At 42.7% G+C, this 16,292-nt stretch overlaps 1 protein-coding gene across 2 annotated transcripts in view; it reads left to right on the forward strand.

Annotated features, from left to right (window-relative positions):
• The window catches only part of cap2 (cyclase associated actin cytoskeleton regulatory protein 2), a 245,818-nt gene that overhangs the window by 101,962 nt on the left and 127,564 nt on the right, over positions 1 to 16,292 (forward strand). For both annotated transcript variants that reach the window (XM_078539281.1, XM_078539280.1), the window contains exon 4: positions 2,758 to 2,835. In XM_078539281.1, coding sequence (XP_078395407.1) covers positions 2,758 to 2,835 — 78 coding nt within the window. The remainder of the gene's footprint in view (positions 1 to 2,757; positions 2,836 to 16,292) is intronic.

Below are 16,292 nucleotides of genomic sequence, written 5' to 3' on the forward strand. Positions count from 1 at the left end.
ATAAGGAATAATAACCTTAAAATTAGAGCTGGGCATTCAAGGTAGTACTTCACACTAAACGTAGTGGAAATCTGGGACTTTGTTTTCCCAAAAAAAGCTGTGGAAATTAGGTCAATAGAAAATTTCAAAACTGAGATTGATAGATTTTTGTTAGGTATGAGTTAGAGGGATATGAAGCAAAGGTGGGTAAATGGAGTTGAAGTGCAAATTGGCCATGGTCTAATTGAATGGCAGAATAGTCTCGACGGGATGAATGGTCTACTTCTGTTCCTATATTCCTAACTCATTAGAACTAATTGTCACTAACCCGTAGAACAGCAGCAACACCACCCCACCTCTAAAACCTATATAGCTATGTTGTGCACCTAGAGGGGCGAAAGATGTATATTGAAATAGGTCATCTATTTTCACAATATAGTTTCTTACATAAAAGCTTAAGACATAGGAACAGGAGTAGGATGTTCAGCCCCTCGAGCCTACTCCATCATTCAGCAAGATTGTGGCTGATCTGATTGTGGCCTTAACTCTACTTTCCTATCATCGCTCCATAAGGGGAACAAGTGTAAACATCTTATAAATTATTTTTTCCTGTGTTCATTGTATTTTTGGACATTGCATAGTAATTTTGTGTTACAACTTTGTCTCATGTTTGGCTGCCTTCATTTTTGCAATTTTATAAATTTTATAGAAATGCATTTATAAAATTAACCTATGTCAATTTAAAAAAAAGTATATAATTTCATCAATTCCAAAGTGCATAGCAGAAACCAAAAATTCAATCTCTGCAAGACACGCAATTCATTTACTAAAACAAAATTGGAAGTAGTGTTTAATGCTTTTTAAATTTGAACTGCCAGTATACTTCCAAGAAACGTTGTTCTGAACCTACAGAACAGCTCAAAGCAAGGTGTAATGCACTGCAGTGACACAACTTTAATTGAGCATTTCAGAAATATTTGCATTTGTAGCACGACTGTACATTTCCTGCCTTCTATCTCCTAGGGAAAAGTTGCACCGAAACTTTTGTGGATAAGTCCCATCTCTCTAGATCTTTTAAATCAGCAAGTACCTTTTTTTCCCCAAAGTTGAGTTGGAAAATATTCAAATAGTTAGTGAGTGACAGTTATATGTGGCTGCTGCTGCAAGGGCGTGGCCTCTTGTCAACTGAAAGAACTTTACTACTTTAAAGGATAAGAGAGAAAGCTCTTGGAAATCTCTGGCTAAAGGTTGATCACAAAGATCTGGTCTACACTTATGTTTTCACACACATATACAAATTGAGTGCTTCGCTTTCCACCCACCTTTCCCCTTTTAGTTATATTTTTGCAAATACTGTGTACATCACTTCTAACACAGACTGACTTTTAGACCGAGAGGGAGATTGGTACATAACGCAGGATTTCTATCTCCACCATGCAGTATCTATGCCAGCTAATAGAACAGGAGGCAGCTGACCTCTAGGATTGGGCACGGGTGCTTTGCTCAGGATGTAGGTCATTGCTGGAAAAATGAAAATCTGCAGCAGATGTGATTATTTGTTGGTAAAATGGTAAGATGAAATGCAGGATGTGGGAAGGATCTTTAGAATGGTTGTGGCTGTGTTGCTTTCTTGGTTACTGCTTGTTGAATACCTGCTAAAATGGCGCGAAATGCAGATGTCATGGAAACACCAGAAGCATTGCATTGAGAGGAAGAGGGGCAAGACCTGGCGGGAGTTGTGAAGGGCAAGTCTGAAGGAGGAACGGAGATGGATCTAGCGCATTTGGTTGCAAGCCAACATTCTCAACAATCACTCTGATGAAGTCGAAGTACCACTTACAGCTGCTGGACATAAACCTAGAAGCTGCTCTGAGTGGTGGTGTGTCTGATAAATTCATGTCAGAATTCCAAACTTGAATGCAAGAGACAGTCTGCAAAGTTTCATATTGAATGGTGGTAGAAGTTTAAGTAAATATACACAGGCAGCACTTTTACCTGTATTCTGTGTAAGATGTTTTCTACTGTGATGCCATGATTAATCCACAATTTCTATTGGATAACAATGCTAAATTGCCAAATTGGTCACTGTATTCTCTCATCCCTAGCACAAATAACAGTTTCTAAAGGGTTGCTGGATCCGGACCTTCCTGTTTTCACTCTACCTTTTCAAGAGGGTATAAAAGTTCATAATCATTACAATTTTAGTTACATAATCCTTCACACCTTAAGTAGGAAGCATACAGGTATGGCTTGTTTGGAACTCTTGACAGGGCAACCACACTGGAAGGTATGAATATTGCACACGTTTACACTAGTTCGCAAGTCTGTGTTCCAGCCCTGCCAACTGCTGTTGTGCAACCAGAGTCGCAGTGCAGTTTCTCAAAGTCGAACACTAACTCACTGATTAAAGGCAAATGATTGCAGCCTTGAACTTGTGTGAAAGTTGCTTATTATTTCAGAGTATTGGTGCTGATAGCTTTAAGTAGGGAAGATGAGCTTTCACATTCCCAGCTGTTTGTGCAGGTTTCTTTAATCTCACTGCAGTATATGGTGTCTGGTATGTTTATGCCCATCTGTGTCTCGTCAAGATTAATGTGCGAGGGACAGATGCACAATGAATTTGTTTTATAATTCTGAAATGAAATGGTGGAGCATTTGCATTGGTTTATGTTAATGGCTCAAAGAATCCGATCTTATTGTTTTCCTTTCCATTGCAATCTGGTTTTATGCTTCATTATTTCCTTTGTTTGAAATATGCTTTTGTTTTTTTCTAAACAGGCAAAGATGTTTAGTGCAGCTTTTGAAGCCCAGAGAGATTTCCTCGTGATGGCCTGTAAACGCCAGCAGCCTTTGGAGGTGAGTAACTGTACGTGTAATATGAAGGTCCAAAACCTTTTGCAGGTAAAGGGAGAAATGAGCCTTGTTAGCTAAAAACCGAGCAGCATGTGCACTTAAGTATGTTGAACACTTCTATGTAACAATGAGAATTCTGTACAATAACTGATTGCTGAAAAGTCTAGCCATTGGGGGAAGTAAGTAGGAAGTAGGTTTCGCTAGAAGTTTTGAAATTGACGACATCTGAAGCTTTCCGTTTGGCTGTCATCTCTTCCTGGGTATCCAGAAAAGGAAAATGCCTTTATATAGCACCTTTCATAACCTCACGACGTACCAAAGTGTTTTATAGCCGATGAGGTATTTTTGAAATCACTGCTGTAATGTTGGAAACATTGCAGACAGTACAAACATTAGAGAAACAGCCAATTTTCATACAGCAACACCTGACAAACAGCAACGACCAAGCAATCTGTTTTTGTGCTGTTGAATAAATATTGACCAGGGCAATGGGGAACAACCCCTGCTCTGTTTTAAACAATGCTTTACACCCCTGGAAGGGAGATTAAAACCTACACACAGCAATGATTATGTCGTAAAATATACTGCTGTCTTGTTCTATATTAAGAAAATACTTTATTGGCTGTTGTAAATTTATGGCCACCTGAGAGGATAGATACGGCCTCGATTTAACATCTCACCCAAAAGACAGCAGTACTCCTTCAATAGTACATTGGACTGTCAATCTAGACTCTAGGTTATGCCCTTAAGTCTCTGGAGTACAATTTGAACCTACATCCTTCTGACTCTGAGGCAAGAGCTCTAAAATTGAGCCACAGCTGACACCTAAATCATATTAAGCACTGAATTGTTATTTCTATAGTTAATGTAACACTTGGAAATTTTAACTGAAACATTTGTTCCTTTTTTCACCTACGTGTTTTTTTTTAAATGAGTGAACTTCCAACTCCTAAACAGCAAAGTGACTGCTGGCTTTGACCTTCTGAATTCTATCTGCTTGACCCTGCACTTTTTTGGCACCTGCTAAAGCATATGATGAGCAGCAACAAATGACTTTTGGATCATATGGCATTGAATAGATCTGTCTTGGGCAGCTGAGTTTGGATACAGGATGGTGCCATTTCAGTTGTGTTATTGGTTGAAAGTTCATGTGTCAGAGCATAATACTGTCCATGCTTCTAGAAACATCTTGTAACATTTTCCTTGATCACTGTGATAAGGGAAAGTTGCGTTTATTATTTTGTGGTGTCCAAGATAGTCTTTATACTTGATAGATCCTTACATTTCTGGGAAGGAGACTAAAACCTACACAGCAGGGATGCAGTACTGAAGTGTACAACTGTCTTGTCCTACATTATAAAAATACTTCATTGGCTGTATCACACTTAGTGACATCCTAAGGTCATTCATGAAAGACATTATATGAATGCAAGTTTTTTAATTTGTTCTTTTACAAGTGACCTGGTACATAGTGTTGCTGTGTAATTCATACATGTTTACTTCGATGCATACTGACAGATCCTCCTGTACAGTTTAATGTCACTATATGTAATCCTGCCTGGCTAATACAAAACTGCTGTGTCGCCCAGAGTGGTAGGATGGGTATTTTTTTTAAATTTCGGGGTCAAAAGCAAAATGGGGATAAACGGGGCTTTAGAGTTCTAAATTTATTGTCCACGCCTCACTTTAGCAGCAGTAAAATGGGGTCTCATTTAATGGGTTGCCACTGGTTACCATTGGTTTGTGTACTTTTTCCCTTTACCGGATTTCCCCACATTATTCACCAGATCCTAGAACATTTGTAAGAGCTGCCCTTTCTTTTGCCTGATGAAGCTTGACATTTATTTGGCATTCTCCCATTCCACCTCACAGCACATCCCATGGGGAGCTGTGCATTTGAGCAAGGTCCTTCTATTCTGTTGTACAATAGCTTGGGTTGTTTATGCTGTGTGGCACCATGGTTATCTCGGCTGTTAAACCCTTTATGAACATCGCTGAAAGGTCTCTTCTTAACTCTTGAAGTATCATGGCCTAGTTTTATGTTGTTTTCTGTGATGTGATAATGCATGCACAGCATGATGGAAAGACGAGCTAGAGCTTTGGCAGGAATCTGATTAACCACATGATGTGGGTAAGAAACCTGTGGTACAGATTTGGAATTCTGTTTACAGCTTCAGCAAGAATTGAAGGACCCAAAAATTAAGCTACAGGTTACATTTCATTTTTGGTCCGTCTTTGGAGTGAAATTCAGAGCGCCAGAAGTTTGGAGACTTAGTGGAAAGTTTGTATACTTATCCCAGCTAACCAGTCAAAATCTTAATAAACTGTAACAGGATAAGTGGAGATTATTTGCTTTCTCACTGATGATGTATCATTACTGTGGCAAGTGATAATTTGCTTTAATCACGATGATAATCATTGTGCAGTGACATGTCTCTCGAAGCTGCAGGAGCTAGCTAGTTAAGCGAAGAGATCGAAGCTGCATTAATGGAAAGGGACAACCCCTTAATAAATAAGCAGCAGGACAATGCACTAGGAAATGGTGCTGTTCACAATTAAAGCTTACTGCTTCCATGATTGTTAGTAAATCTGCTGCTGTAAAATTTGGCTCCTTATAGATGTCAACCTATAAGGACTTGCTATGTTTGCATAACATTTATCATTTTAAGAGGTGTTGATCTCTTTGAATTGCATTAACATCCTCTGTTCAAAGGAATGCATACAACACATTAAGCTTTGTGTGCTAATACTGTAAAGCTAAGTTTCTAGTAAGGAAGAATTAGAATTGTAGAAGAGCACTGAAAGATGCCATTTGGACAATTCTGTCTGTGCTGGCTCTTCAGTGAAGCTAATAAACTCGTCCCATTCCCCCACTCCCTTCCCAAACCTTTTACAATCAAAAATTTATCCAATTCTCTTTTGAAAAGTACTGTTGAATCTAGTTGCTCTTTTAGACAATGTAGAACACATCTTGTTGTGGTTTTTTAAAAAAGCTTGCACGTGTCACCTCTAATTCTTGTGCCAGTCAGCATAAATCTCTGACCTCTGGTTAGCAACCCATCTGCCACTGAAAACAATAACCTCCTTGTTTACTTGAGAGAACATTTCATGATCTTGGAAAAAGTCTATCAAATCTTCTCTTAATCTCTCTGTTGGAAGGTGGATAACTGAGCTTCTCTCCACATAACCAAAGTCCTGCATACCTGCTACCATTCTAGTTAATCTCTTCTGCACCCTCTCTGAGGCTTTGACATCCTTACTAAAGTGTTGTGCTCAGAACTGAACGCAATACTCCAGCTGAGGTCTAACCAATGTTTCCATAAAGCCTTAGCGTAACTTCCTTGTGTTTGTACTCAGTGTCTCTGTTAATAAAGCCAAGAATCCCAAATGCTTTTCTATAGTCTTAACTTGTCCTGTTATCTCCAAAGATTTGTGTAAATATACTCCCAGGACTTTGTTCTGGATCCCTTTTAAAATTGTATAATTTTGTTTGTACTATCTCTCCTCATTCTTCCTACCAAAATGTATCATTTTGCACTTCTCTGTACTAAATTGCATCTGCCATGTGTCGTTCTATTTCACCAGTCTGTTTATCTTTTGTTCCAGTGACTTTTTAGTATGAATCTATTACGACAGATACTGCAGCACCTTAGTTTTGACAGATTCTCTGGGTGAGGCTTCTATCCACGGCAGTGTATGACCTGTTCTTCTCACCCACATTAGAGAATGCTGCAGAGCCTGACTTGAGGCCCATGTCATGAGGGAATCCACCCTCCTTGCAAGTGAAATTCTCACTACCATCATAGTGTTGGGAAAGTTGGCACTTTACCTTGAGGTCAACAGGTGAACACTGTTGCTTCGCCAGTGATCACATAATCCAGGGCATTGCTGTAGGATCTTTGATATTCACCTGAGAAGGCAGGGGACGGGCGGGGGTGGTGTCTCAGATTAACATCTCATCCAAAATATGGAACCTCTGATAGTTGGGGAAAAAAACTCCCTCAGTACCGCACTGGAGCGTGAGATGAGATTGTGTACTCAAATCTCTGGAATGGGACTTAATTCTTCTGACTGAAAGGCAAGAGTGCAATTTACTGAGACACAGTGGTCACCTTAAAAAAAAAAGTGAAAATATTTGTTCTCATGCACATGGCATGATGTTAATTGTATTAAAACGCATCATCACATTGCATTACGATGAACATGGTTAATTCTGACTCTTCTCCCTTCTCAAGTGAGACCAACATGCCATGACTTTTATTTTGTTTCTGAGGGAGACAATGGGTTAAGTTCTTGACCTCAGCATTGCTAATGTAAAATGTTATATGTGAACTCTACTCAGTGCATGCCCAATTTTGTGGGCCTACCATTTGTATTTTAATGTCTTGGGTTTACATGGGCTGAATTATACAAAGTGCAGAATTTCTCTGCCCCACCCCCCAGCTAAAAGGTCGAGATGGAGGGGAAGGGGAGCACTCGCTGCCTAGCAGTATTTTAACGGTCAGTTGACCGTTAATAGACTGGAGGCAGGACTTCTACTCCTCAAGGACAGAAGTCCCACCTCAGTGAGCTGCTGGCCAATCAGAGGCCAGCAACACCCCAACACTTCAGGCGTGTGGTGCTTGATCAATTAACTATGTTTGGCGTGGGGGGTGTCTTGCTAAGTACCAAGCTGACAGGTTATGATAAACCTTTATAAAACATTCAGCCTCAACTGAAGTATTGTGGTCAATTTTGGGTACTGCACTTTAGGAGGGATGTGAAGGCCTTCGAGAGGGTGCAGAAGAGATTTATTCGAATGGTTTCAGGGATGAGGGACTTTAGTTATGTGGTTAGTTTGGAGAAGTTGGGATTCCTTTCCTTCAAGCAGAGAGGTTTGAGTTCAAAATCATGAGAGGTCTAGACAGGGTAGATAAAGAGAAACTGTTTCCATTGGCTGAAGGATTGAAAGCCAGAGGACACCGGTTTAAGGTAATTGGTGAAAAAGTCAAAGGCAGCACGAGAAAAAAGAATTTTTATGCAGTGAGCAGTTAAGATCTGGAATGCACTGCCTGAAAGGCTGGTTGAGGCAGATTCAATTGTTCATTCAAAGAGAATTAGATAAGTACTTGAAGGGAAAAATTGCTGGCATGAACTCAGTGAGCTGAATGGCTGCCTCCTGTGCTATAACCATTTTATGATTCTGTCATATCAGTAAAGGGCAGAGTGGGTTTTAAGGAGTGTCAAAAGAAGAGCCTTGGGCAAGATATGACTATCAGTTTCTGGGTGAAGGAAAAGGCGGATGCATAAAAGGCCAGAATGGGAGGGACGGAAAGTTTGGAGAGGGTTGTAGGGAAGGAGGAGGTTTGAGATAGAGTGGAAAGGGCATGAAGATTAAAGTTTCCAGTTGATGGCTTAGGGGCCCCGGGAGCCAATGTTTGTCAGCAAGGACAGGAGCAATTGTTGAGCAGGACTTGGTGCAGGTTTGGTTATGGGCAGCAGGAGAGAAAAGATTATTTTTGATAAGAGCAGAGACCTGCTTTTTGTGTCAGCACAGTATTCATCCCACTTCCTTGTTCTAGTATAGTAGATTTCTTTCAGCACCACATTGATCCATTGGTAAAATTAGTTGTAACATTAATTTGTGACAATGTTGAATAGTTGGATTCATTTGCCAAGCAAGATAGTAGAGATAGGAACACTAGATGTGCATAATGCAGTTGAATGCAAATAATGGAAGAGAGCTAGAGGGATGAGGACCGAATGCTCTAATTACTTTTTCTGATCCTTGACTCTTGTATCTCTATTTAAGTTGTTAAATGAAACTCCACTTGATGGGAGTGTGATTGCAGTACCGCAATCCGTGTTTTGAGAGGACTGTGCCATTTATTTTTTTATATGATATTGTCACATCATACCTTCATAAATAGTTAACCAGAAGCAAAACTGAACTATAGATACTAATGGGTGTTTCATTTGGCGAAATAGTATGTATTGTATCTGATTGATATTAGAAACTTCCCATAACTGCTGCACAATATCTTCTCATACTTAAACCCTTAGTGGCGAATTATCTGACTTCATTGGTTGTCCATCCATATCCTACATTTATCTGGGATATTGTATCCAATTAAGTTTCTATTGTCATTGCCGCAGTTCCTAAAACTTCAGTGTTTTATCACTTGGAAAGATCTTATTTGGGATTTATGTGAGCTTTGTTGATTAGAAGAGCTGAGGCCAAGCTTTGGTTATTTAAGGTGTCAGCTGTGGTTCAGTGGTAACACTCTCACCTCTGGGTCTGGAGGTCATGGGCTCAATCCTCAGTCCAGAGTCTTGAGAACAAAACAGAGGGGTCACGTGAGGCAGAATCTTAACACCACTAAAGATTTTCAGGCATCAGGACCATTTCCAGGCTCTGACCCTGTAGGGTCAGAAGTGCACCAACAGTGAGAATATTACTGTAGGCAGCCAATTCAGAGGTAATATCACAGGCCACTCCGGAGGGAGTGCTGCTGAAGGCTGGTCTGATGAATCGGCAGGGAAGCATTGCAGCTGCCATTAAGGTATGTGGAGCAGTTGCAAAGCTCACTGCATCTGGTTGTCAGAGACATTTATCTCAACTATTTCAGAGCTCAGTGGCAAGGCTGTGATATGAACAGATAGCAGCCAGTTTGTTATCGCTGAGTTCCTCCACAGCCTGAACATTAGCAATGCTCTGACCTCATGCTGGGAAGCCGTCTCCTTTCACCTGCTGGGGTCCCGTGTGCCATTCGCAAGATTGCCTGGCACTCTGCTTAACTTTTCCAAGTTACATGTAAATTAGCCTCATTGTATGCCCGGTGCTCTCGGGAGGACAGCCACTGCCGCTTCTAGCCCATCTCTAACAGAAGTGCACAGAGGCAGAAACATGTCAGGGAGCCAACCCGACACAACTTTCAAAATTTACTTTCAAAGTAAATTGTCTTCCTCCGGGCTGATAATATTCGGTCCTTTAGTGCTGAAGGAGTTCTGTGGTGTTCGAGGGGCCACCTTTTGGAGAGGAGCTTGGGGAGCTTCCTCAATGTCCTGGCCAATATTTACCTCCCAATCGGCATTATTTTAAAAAAATTGTTATGTGGGACTCTGCAGTGTGCCAATCGGCTGCTGTGTTTCCTTAAATTTCAACAGTGACCATAGCTGGGAATTTCTTGTTCCACCCACAGCCAGGATTTTGTGGTGCCACCCAAAGCCAGTTAGGCACTTAACTGGGCAGCGGCGGGCTTTCTCTGAGGTAAAGGACCCCGGGGGCAGAAGTTCTGTCTGCTGAGGCCTGCTGGCCAATCAGAGACCAGCATCTCCACATTGCTTGGCTGCACCACTGGGGAGGTGGTGGCTGTTGCCAGTAATGCACCCACCCCTTGCCCAAAATTGCCGAGGCAACCAGGCCACAACTGAGTGGTGGGGGTAATCGTGGGTGGGGTTCATTGGAGTAGGCAGGTTGGCAGCAAGGACGGGGGGTTTGGTGGGGGGTGGCAGTAGGTCCCAACATCCTGATGCTGGACCCCTTGATCTGGCACTGGATGTCTGGTCTTTGAATGAGGGATCCCTCCCCACTGAAGCCCACAAACAACCCTGACAGGGTTTGCTTTTCAGGATTCCTGCATGGCAAATTCCCCACCGCAGCTGGAAATGAGGCCTTTAAAGGGGCATTAATTACTCACTTAATGGCCTCAATTGGCCGGTGGACTGGGAAGACCACCTGTGAGCCTTCTTGCCACAAATATAATCGGGGCAGAAGCTGGAAGATAGCAGGGTCCCCACCCACCACTCTGTCACCCAATTAAGTGCCCCTGCCACAGAGGGCAGCATTAAATTCTGCCTTTTGTGTGGGCTCCAGCCATCCCACTTTCAAAAGTGCAAAGACTTTCATAACTCGGCTCTCTTTTCTCTGTCTTCTTTTCTCTTCTTCTTTCTTTTCCTCTCGCATGCTTTCTCTCTCTCTTTCATCCAGGAACAATTGAAGATCTTTTCACTTCATGCTTAAGTTAGGTCCACAAGCAACCTCCTTTTCTGGAGTTGAGTTGAGTCTCCCTTTGCAAGTGAGGTTAAGCGGTGTTGACAGCTTTTCTTTTCATTCATTAATGGATGTGAGCATTGCTGGCATGACTAGCATTTATTGCCCCTCCCTAACTGCCCTTGAGAAGATGGTGGTGAGCATGAACCCCTGCAGTCCATGTAGTGTAAGTACACCCACAGTGCTGTTAAGGAGTGAGTTCCAGGATTTTGATCCAGCAACGGTGGAGGAACCATAATATATTTCCAAGTCAGTTGGCTATCTGACTTGGAGGGAAGCTTGCAGGTAGTGGTGTTCCCATGTACTTGCTGCTTTGGGCAATTTTTTACTTTGTAGGGTAGTTACCAGTGTTGTACCTGCACCAGAGCAACTTGGATGGTGGCACAACTAGTTCTGGAGCAAAGGTCTACAACAGTACAGCCAGGATGTTATCAGGCCTTTAGCCTTTGATGTATCCAGTGCCCTCAGCTGTTTCTTGAACTTACATGGACGAATTAAGTTGGTAGAAGTCTAGCTTCTGTGATGGTGTGGATCTTGGAAAGAGGCTGGGGTGGATTGTACACTTGACACTTCTGGCTGAAGATTGTTGTGAATGCTTCAACCTTGTCTGGACTCCATCATCATTAAGGATGGAAATGTCCATGGAACCTCCTCCCATTGGCTCTTTATTTGTCTGCCACATTCACGACTGGTTGTGACAGGACTGTAGAGCTTTGACCCAATCTGTTGTGGGATCACTTAGCTCTACCTATAGCATGCTGCTTCGGTTGTTTACCATGTACCTAGTCCTGCACTATAGCTCCACCAGGTTGACATTTAATTTTTATTTACACCTGACACTATTGGCATACAATTTTCATTGAACCAAAGTTGGCTGCCTGGTTTGATGATAGAATGAGGGATATAACCGGGCATGAGGTTACAGAATATGGTGGAATACAATTCTGATGGCACAACACCTCATGCCTGTCCAGTTTTGAGTTGCTGGATCTGTTCTGAAAGTATCCCTTTTAGTACGCTGGCACTGCTACGCAAACATGATGAAGAATGTCCTCTGTATGAAGATAGGACTTCTTTGTAGTTTTTATCCTTATTTGGCTGTTACATACTCTTTCCAACAGGAGCTACTGGACAACAATCAGAAATAAGAGCACTGACGTTTTATACACCAATTCATGTACACTTATGCCGGGGTTACTGAGGCTAATTGAAACATCTGTTGTGACTAAACTCGGCTAATTCAGCAGAGACCAGGGACTGAATCTGGTACCTTTCTGATCTGTATGGTTGAGTTCTGCAATATTGTACTAGTGCCAGAAGCATGCTCAAACTAAGGGTTCGGAGGGTCTAAGACATTACTTTCGGATTTGCAAAATGAACCTAAGCACCTCTGATTTGAAAACTGAAATTTGAAAAACTGTGTAATTATTGACAGAACACTGAGCACAGTCACAAAATATTTTAAAACAAATCATTCAGATTTTTGAGTTGCAAAGAAAAACTGCAAATGTTGGAAATCTGAAATTAAAAAGAGAAAATGAAAAAAATGTTTTGAGATAATATATCAGAGAACTGTAATTGAAATTAAAAGGTTGTACTGTACAACCTTTTGCAAGGCCTTTCTAGGTAGGGGCTCAGGACGCAGACCCAAGGGTACAGTGCTATATCCCAGCTTCACCCCTCATGTTTAGACAGAGTCTGGAGTTGGCACCAGTGCCTCCCTGAAGATTTAGATTTGGAATTGAGACAAATACTCTACAAGTGGAATTTTCTTTTCAAAATGACTTGAGATCATATTTGGTCTAATCCTAACCATTCAAACTTCAACTTATTGGGGAACTTTTTATTAGTTCGCTCTCTGGATGTGGGTGTCGTTTGCAAGGCTGCCATTTATTGGCCATCTTTCGTTTCCCCTTGAATGGCTTGGTAGGCTACCTCGCAGAGTAGTCAAGAGTCCCACATTGGTGTGGGACTGGAGTCACTCAGGTTAGGCTGGATAAGGATGACAGGTTTGATTCCCAAAAGGCATTTATGAACTATTGGGCCTTTTACAACAATCCAACAGCTTCGTGGTCACTCTTATCAGTACCAGCTTTTTATTTCCAGATTTTATTTAGACTGAATTCAAGTTCTGCTCTGCCATCGTGGGATTTGACCTTGAATTCTCTGGGTTGGAGTGTTATGCCTATAGATCGCTAGTCCAGCAGCACAGCCATTACACCACTATGCCCTGTTTAAACAGGAAAGAAATGATTACCGGTAGTTTGTCGTAATCCATACTAAGGGAGCAAAAAGAGTATGAAAGGGTCAGATGCTGCATGAATGAATGAGGAAAGAGAGTGTGTTGCTCTCTTCCTACTGCCCAGACTGTTTGCTTTGCTCATACAATGTTAGAAATGAATGGGTTTGTTGCTATTAGCACAGGAATGGCTTTGCAGACATTCAGAAAAGGCAGTCTGGAGTCTGATAGGATTTGGATATTTCCTGCTACATTGTGAGAGCAATAACTAAGACAATGTCCAGTTCCCTTGTCATAATACTGAAGGCAAAGGGCAGTTGTGTGTGCCTCTTTATTACATCTTTTTTTTAAAAAAAGCTTTTCTTTACGTTTTATTGGTTGGTGCCAGATTTGAAACTCCACACGGTGCAGAATCATCAAAAATGGGCTGTGATGTGGAAGTAGTTCAGGCTGGTGAGTTTAAATTGGGTCATCAGAGGATGAAAGAGGTGCAGTCGGTCATAAAATGTTTGAAAAGTACATTTAAAAGCGTTGTGAGACCTGGGCAGATGAACAGCTGGAGCTGTTTTTGTAAAAGTGCTCCATGTTTTACTTTTGAACCTTCTGTTTTATTGATGTTTGTTTAATGAGAGCAGCCAGAGACAATCAAAATTCAATTTTATTTTCATCAGCTGGGTATCTGCCAGATTTTCTGCTGTCCCAATATGGAAGATCCAATCGTTTTTATTCCCCCATTTGACTGACCTCACTTAACTTGTCCAAAAAGAACCTGGTGTGGGTTAGAGCCAAGGCTTAAGAGACCCAGATTGTGATTTATCTGCAGGATTAATGATGTTTGTTGGGAGATTCTCTCATCTATAACTGGATGAGTCATGGACATGAACTGCTGCCACAAAAGTTGTTCTGAATTGTATTGCTACATATGCCAGCTAAGAACTTACTGCATTTTGATTGTCCGTCTGGTCAAGCTGATGCTTAGCTTTTAGGAGTGTTTCAGCTTTTATATAATGCATTCAAGGAAAACAACCTGCTTGAATGTAAAGTTTGGGTGCTTGGTATTTAATGTGAAGGGAAGCTGACCTCACTCTCAGTTTTGCCATCCGAACTGCTGAGTGACCGCCATCCTGTACCCGTATGTTGGTGCAAAGCGAAGTCAGGCTATCTTCTCCTGGTGGTCTCGAATCCTCTCAAATTGTTGGATGGCACTTATGGTTTCATAGTAATGTAAATTGAGCAGTTTAAGGATCTGCTTGTCAGGCATTCTAATGAGCACACTGCAGCCTCAGCCTCTAACTAATTCTGCACTCAAGAAGCTAGTGAATATTAGCACCAGCTACCCCATATCCCACCACTGCACTACACAGCAATTCATTATTTGCCTGTTCACCGAGAATTTAATGGCCATAATCTTCTACCCCCACAGGAGGCGAGGAAGGAGGTGGGCGGGCCTGACAATTTGGCGGTTTTGCATTGGGACCGATACCTGAGGCCTTCCTGCCTCCATTGGTGTTAAGGTCTGGGCGGGAAGGCCAATGGTCGAGCTTCCCGCCCTGCCTCCACTTGAGTTCCATAAGTGGCCACTTAAAGAACACTTAAGGGCCTCTTCCTGCCTCTGCTACAACCAGCAGAGGGGGTCGCCTGTGGCGCTGCCAAGTGTAAGAGCTGCTGACCTCTAATTGGCCAGGTGCTCTTGGCTGGCGGGGAGTCATCTTCCGGTGTGCTCAGTCTAGAGGAGGCCCACCACTGTCCATTAGCTGCCTGATGGGCAGGAGTTAGAGCAGGCCTTCCTCCTCCAGAGTCAGCGTGGGTGCCTCGCCGCTTTTACAGGCAGTGAGCGAGACACCCGCTGAGGACGGAAGATTCCACCCTTTTTATTCATTCACGGGATGTGGGCTTCGCTGGCTGGGCCAGCATTTATTGCCCATCCCTGGTTGCCCTTGAGAAGGTGGTGGTGAGCTGCCTTCTTGAATGGCTGCAGTCCATGTGGTGTAAGTTGTGTAACAGTGCTGTTAGAGAGGGAGTTCCAGGGTTTTGACCTAGTGACAGTGAAGAAACGGCGATATTTTTCCAAGTCAGAATGGTGAGTGACTTGGAGGGGAACTTCCAGATGGTGGCATTCCCATCTATCTGCTGCCCTTGTCCTTCTAGATGGTAGTGGTCATGGGTTTGGAAGGTGCTGTCTAAGGAGCCTTGGTGAATTCCTGCAGTGCATCTTGTAGATGGTACACACTGCTGCCACTGTGCATCGGCGGTGGAGGGAGTGAATGTTTGTGGATGTGGTGCCAATCAAATGGGCTGCTTTGTCCTGGATGGTGTCAAGCTTCTTGAGTGTTGTTGGAGCTGCACTCATCCGGGCAAGTGGGGAGTATTCCATCACGCTCCTGACTTGTGCCTTGCAGATGGTGGACAGGCTTTGGGGAGTCAGGAGGTGAGTTACTTGTTGCAGGATTCCTAGCCTCTGATCTGCCCTTGTAGCCACAGTATTTATATGGCTGGTCCAGTTCAGTTCCTAGTCATTGGTAACCCCCAGGATGTTAATAGTGGGTAATTCAGCGATGGTAATACCATTGAACGTCAAGGGGTGATGGTTAGATTCTTTCTTGTTTGAGATGATCATTGGCATTTGTGTGGTGTGAATGTTACTTGCCACTTGTCAGCCCAAGCCTGGATATTGTCCAGGTCTTGCTGCATTTGGACATGGACTGCTTCAGTATCTGAGGAGTCACGAATGGTGCTGAACATTGCGCAATCATCAGCGAACATCTCCACTTCTGACCTTATGATGGAAGGAATGTCATTCGTGAAGCAGCTGAAGATGTTTGAGCCGAGGACACTACCCTGAAGAACTCCTGCAGTGATGTCCTGGAGCTGAGATGACTGACCTCCAACAACCACAATCATCTTCCTTTGTTCTAGGTATGACTCCAACCAGCGGAGATTTTTCCCCTGATTCCCATTAACTCCAGTTTTGCTCGGGCCCCTTGATGGCACACTCGGTCAAATGCGACCCTGATGTCAAGGGCAGTCATTCTCACCACATCTTGGGAGTTCGGCTCCTTTGTCCATCTTTGAACCAAGGCTGTAATGAGGTCAGGAGCTGAGGCAGAACCAAAACTGGGCATCAGTGAGCAGGCCATTGCTAAGCAAGTGCTGCTTGATAGCACTGTTGATGACCCCTTCCATTATTTT

Source organism: Cetorhinus maximus, chromosome 3, assembly GCF_964194155.1.
Source record: "Cetorhinus maximus chromosome 3, sCetMax3.hap1.1, whole genome shotgun sequence".
In the NCBI taxonomy this organism is placed as follows: domain Eukaryota; kingdom Metazoa; phylum Chordata; class Chondrichthyes; order Lamniformes; family Cetorhinidae; genus Cetorhinus; species Cetorhinus maximus.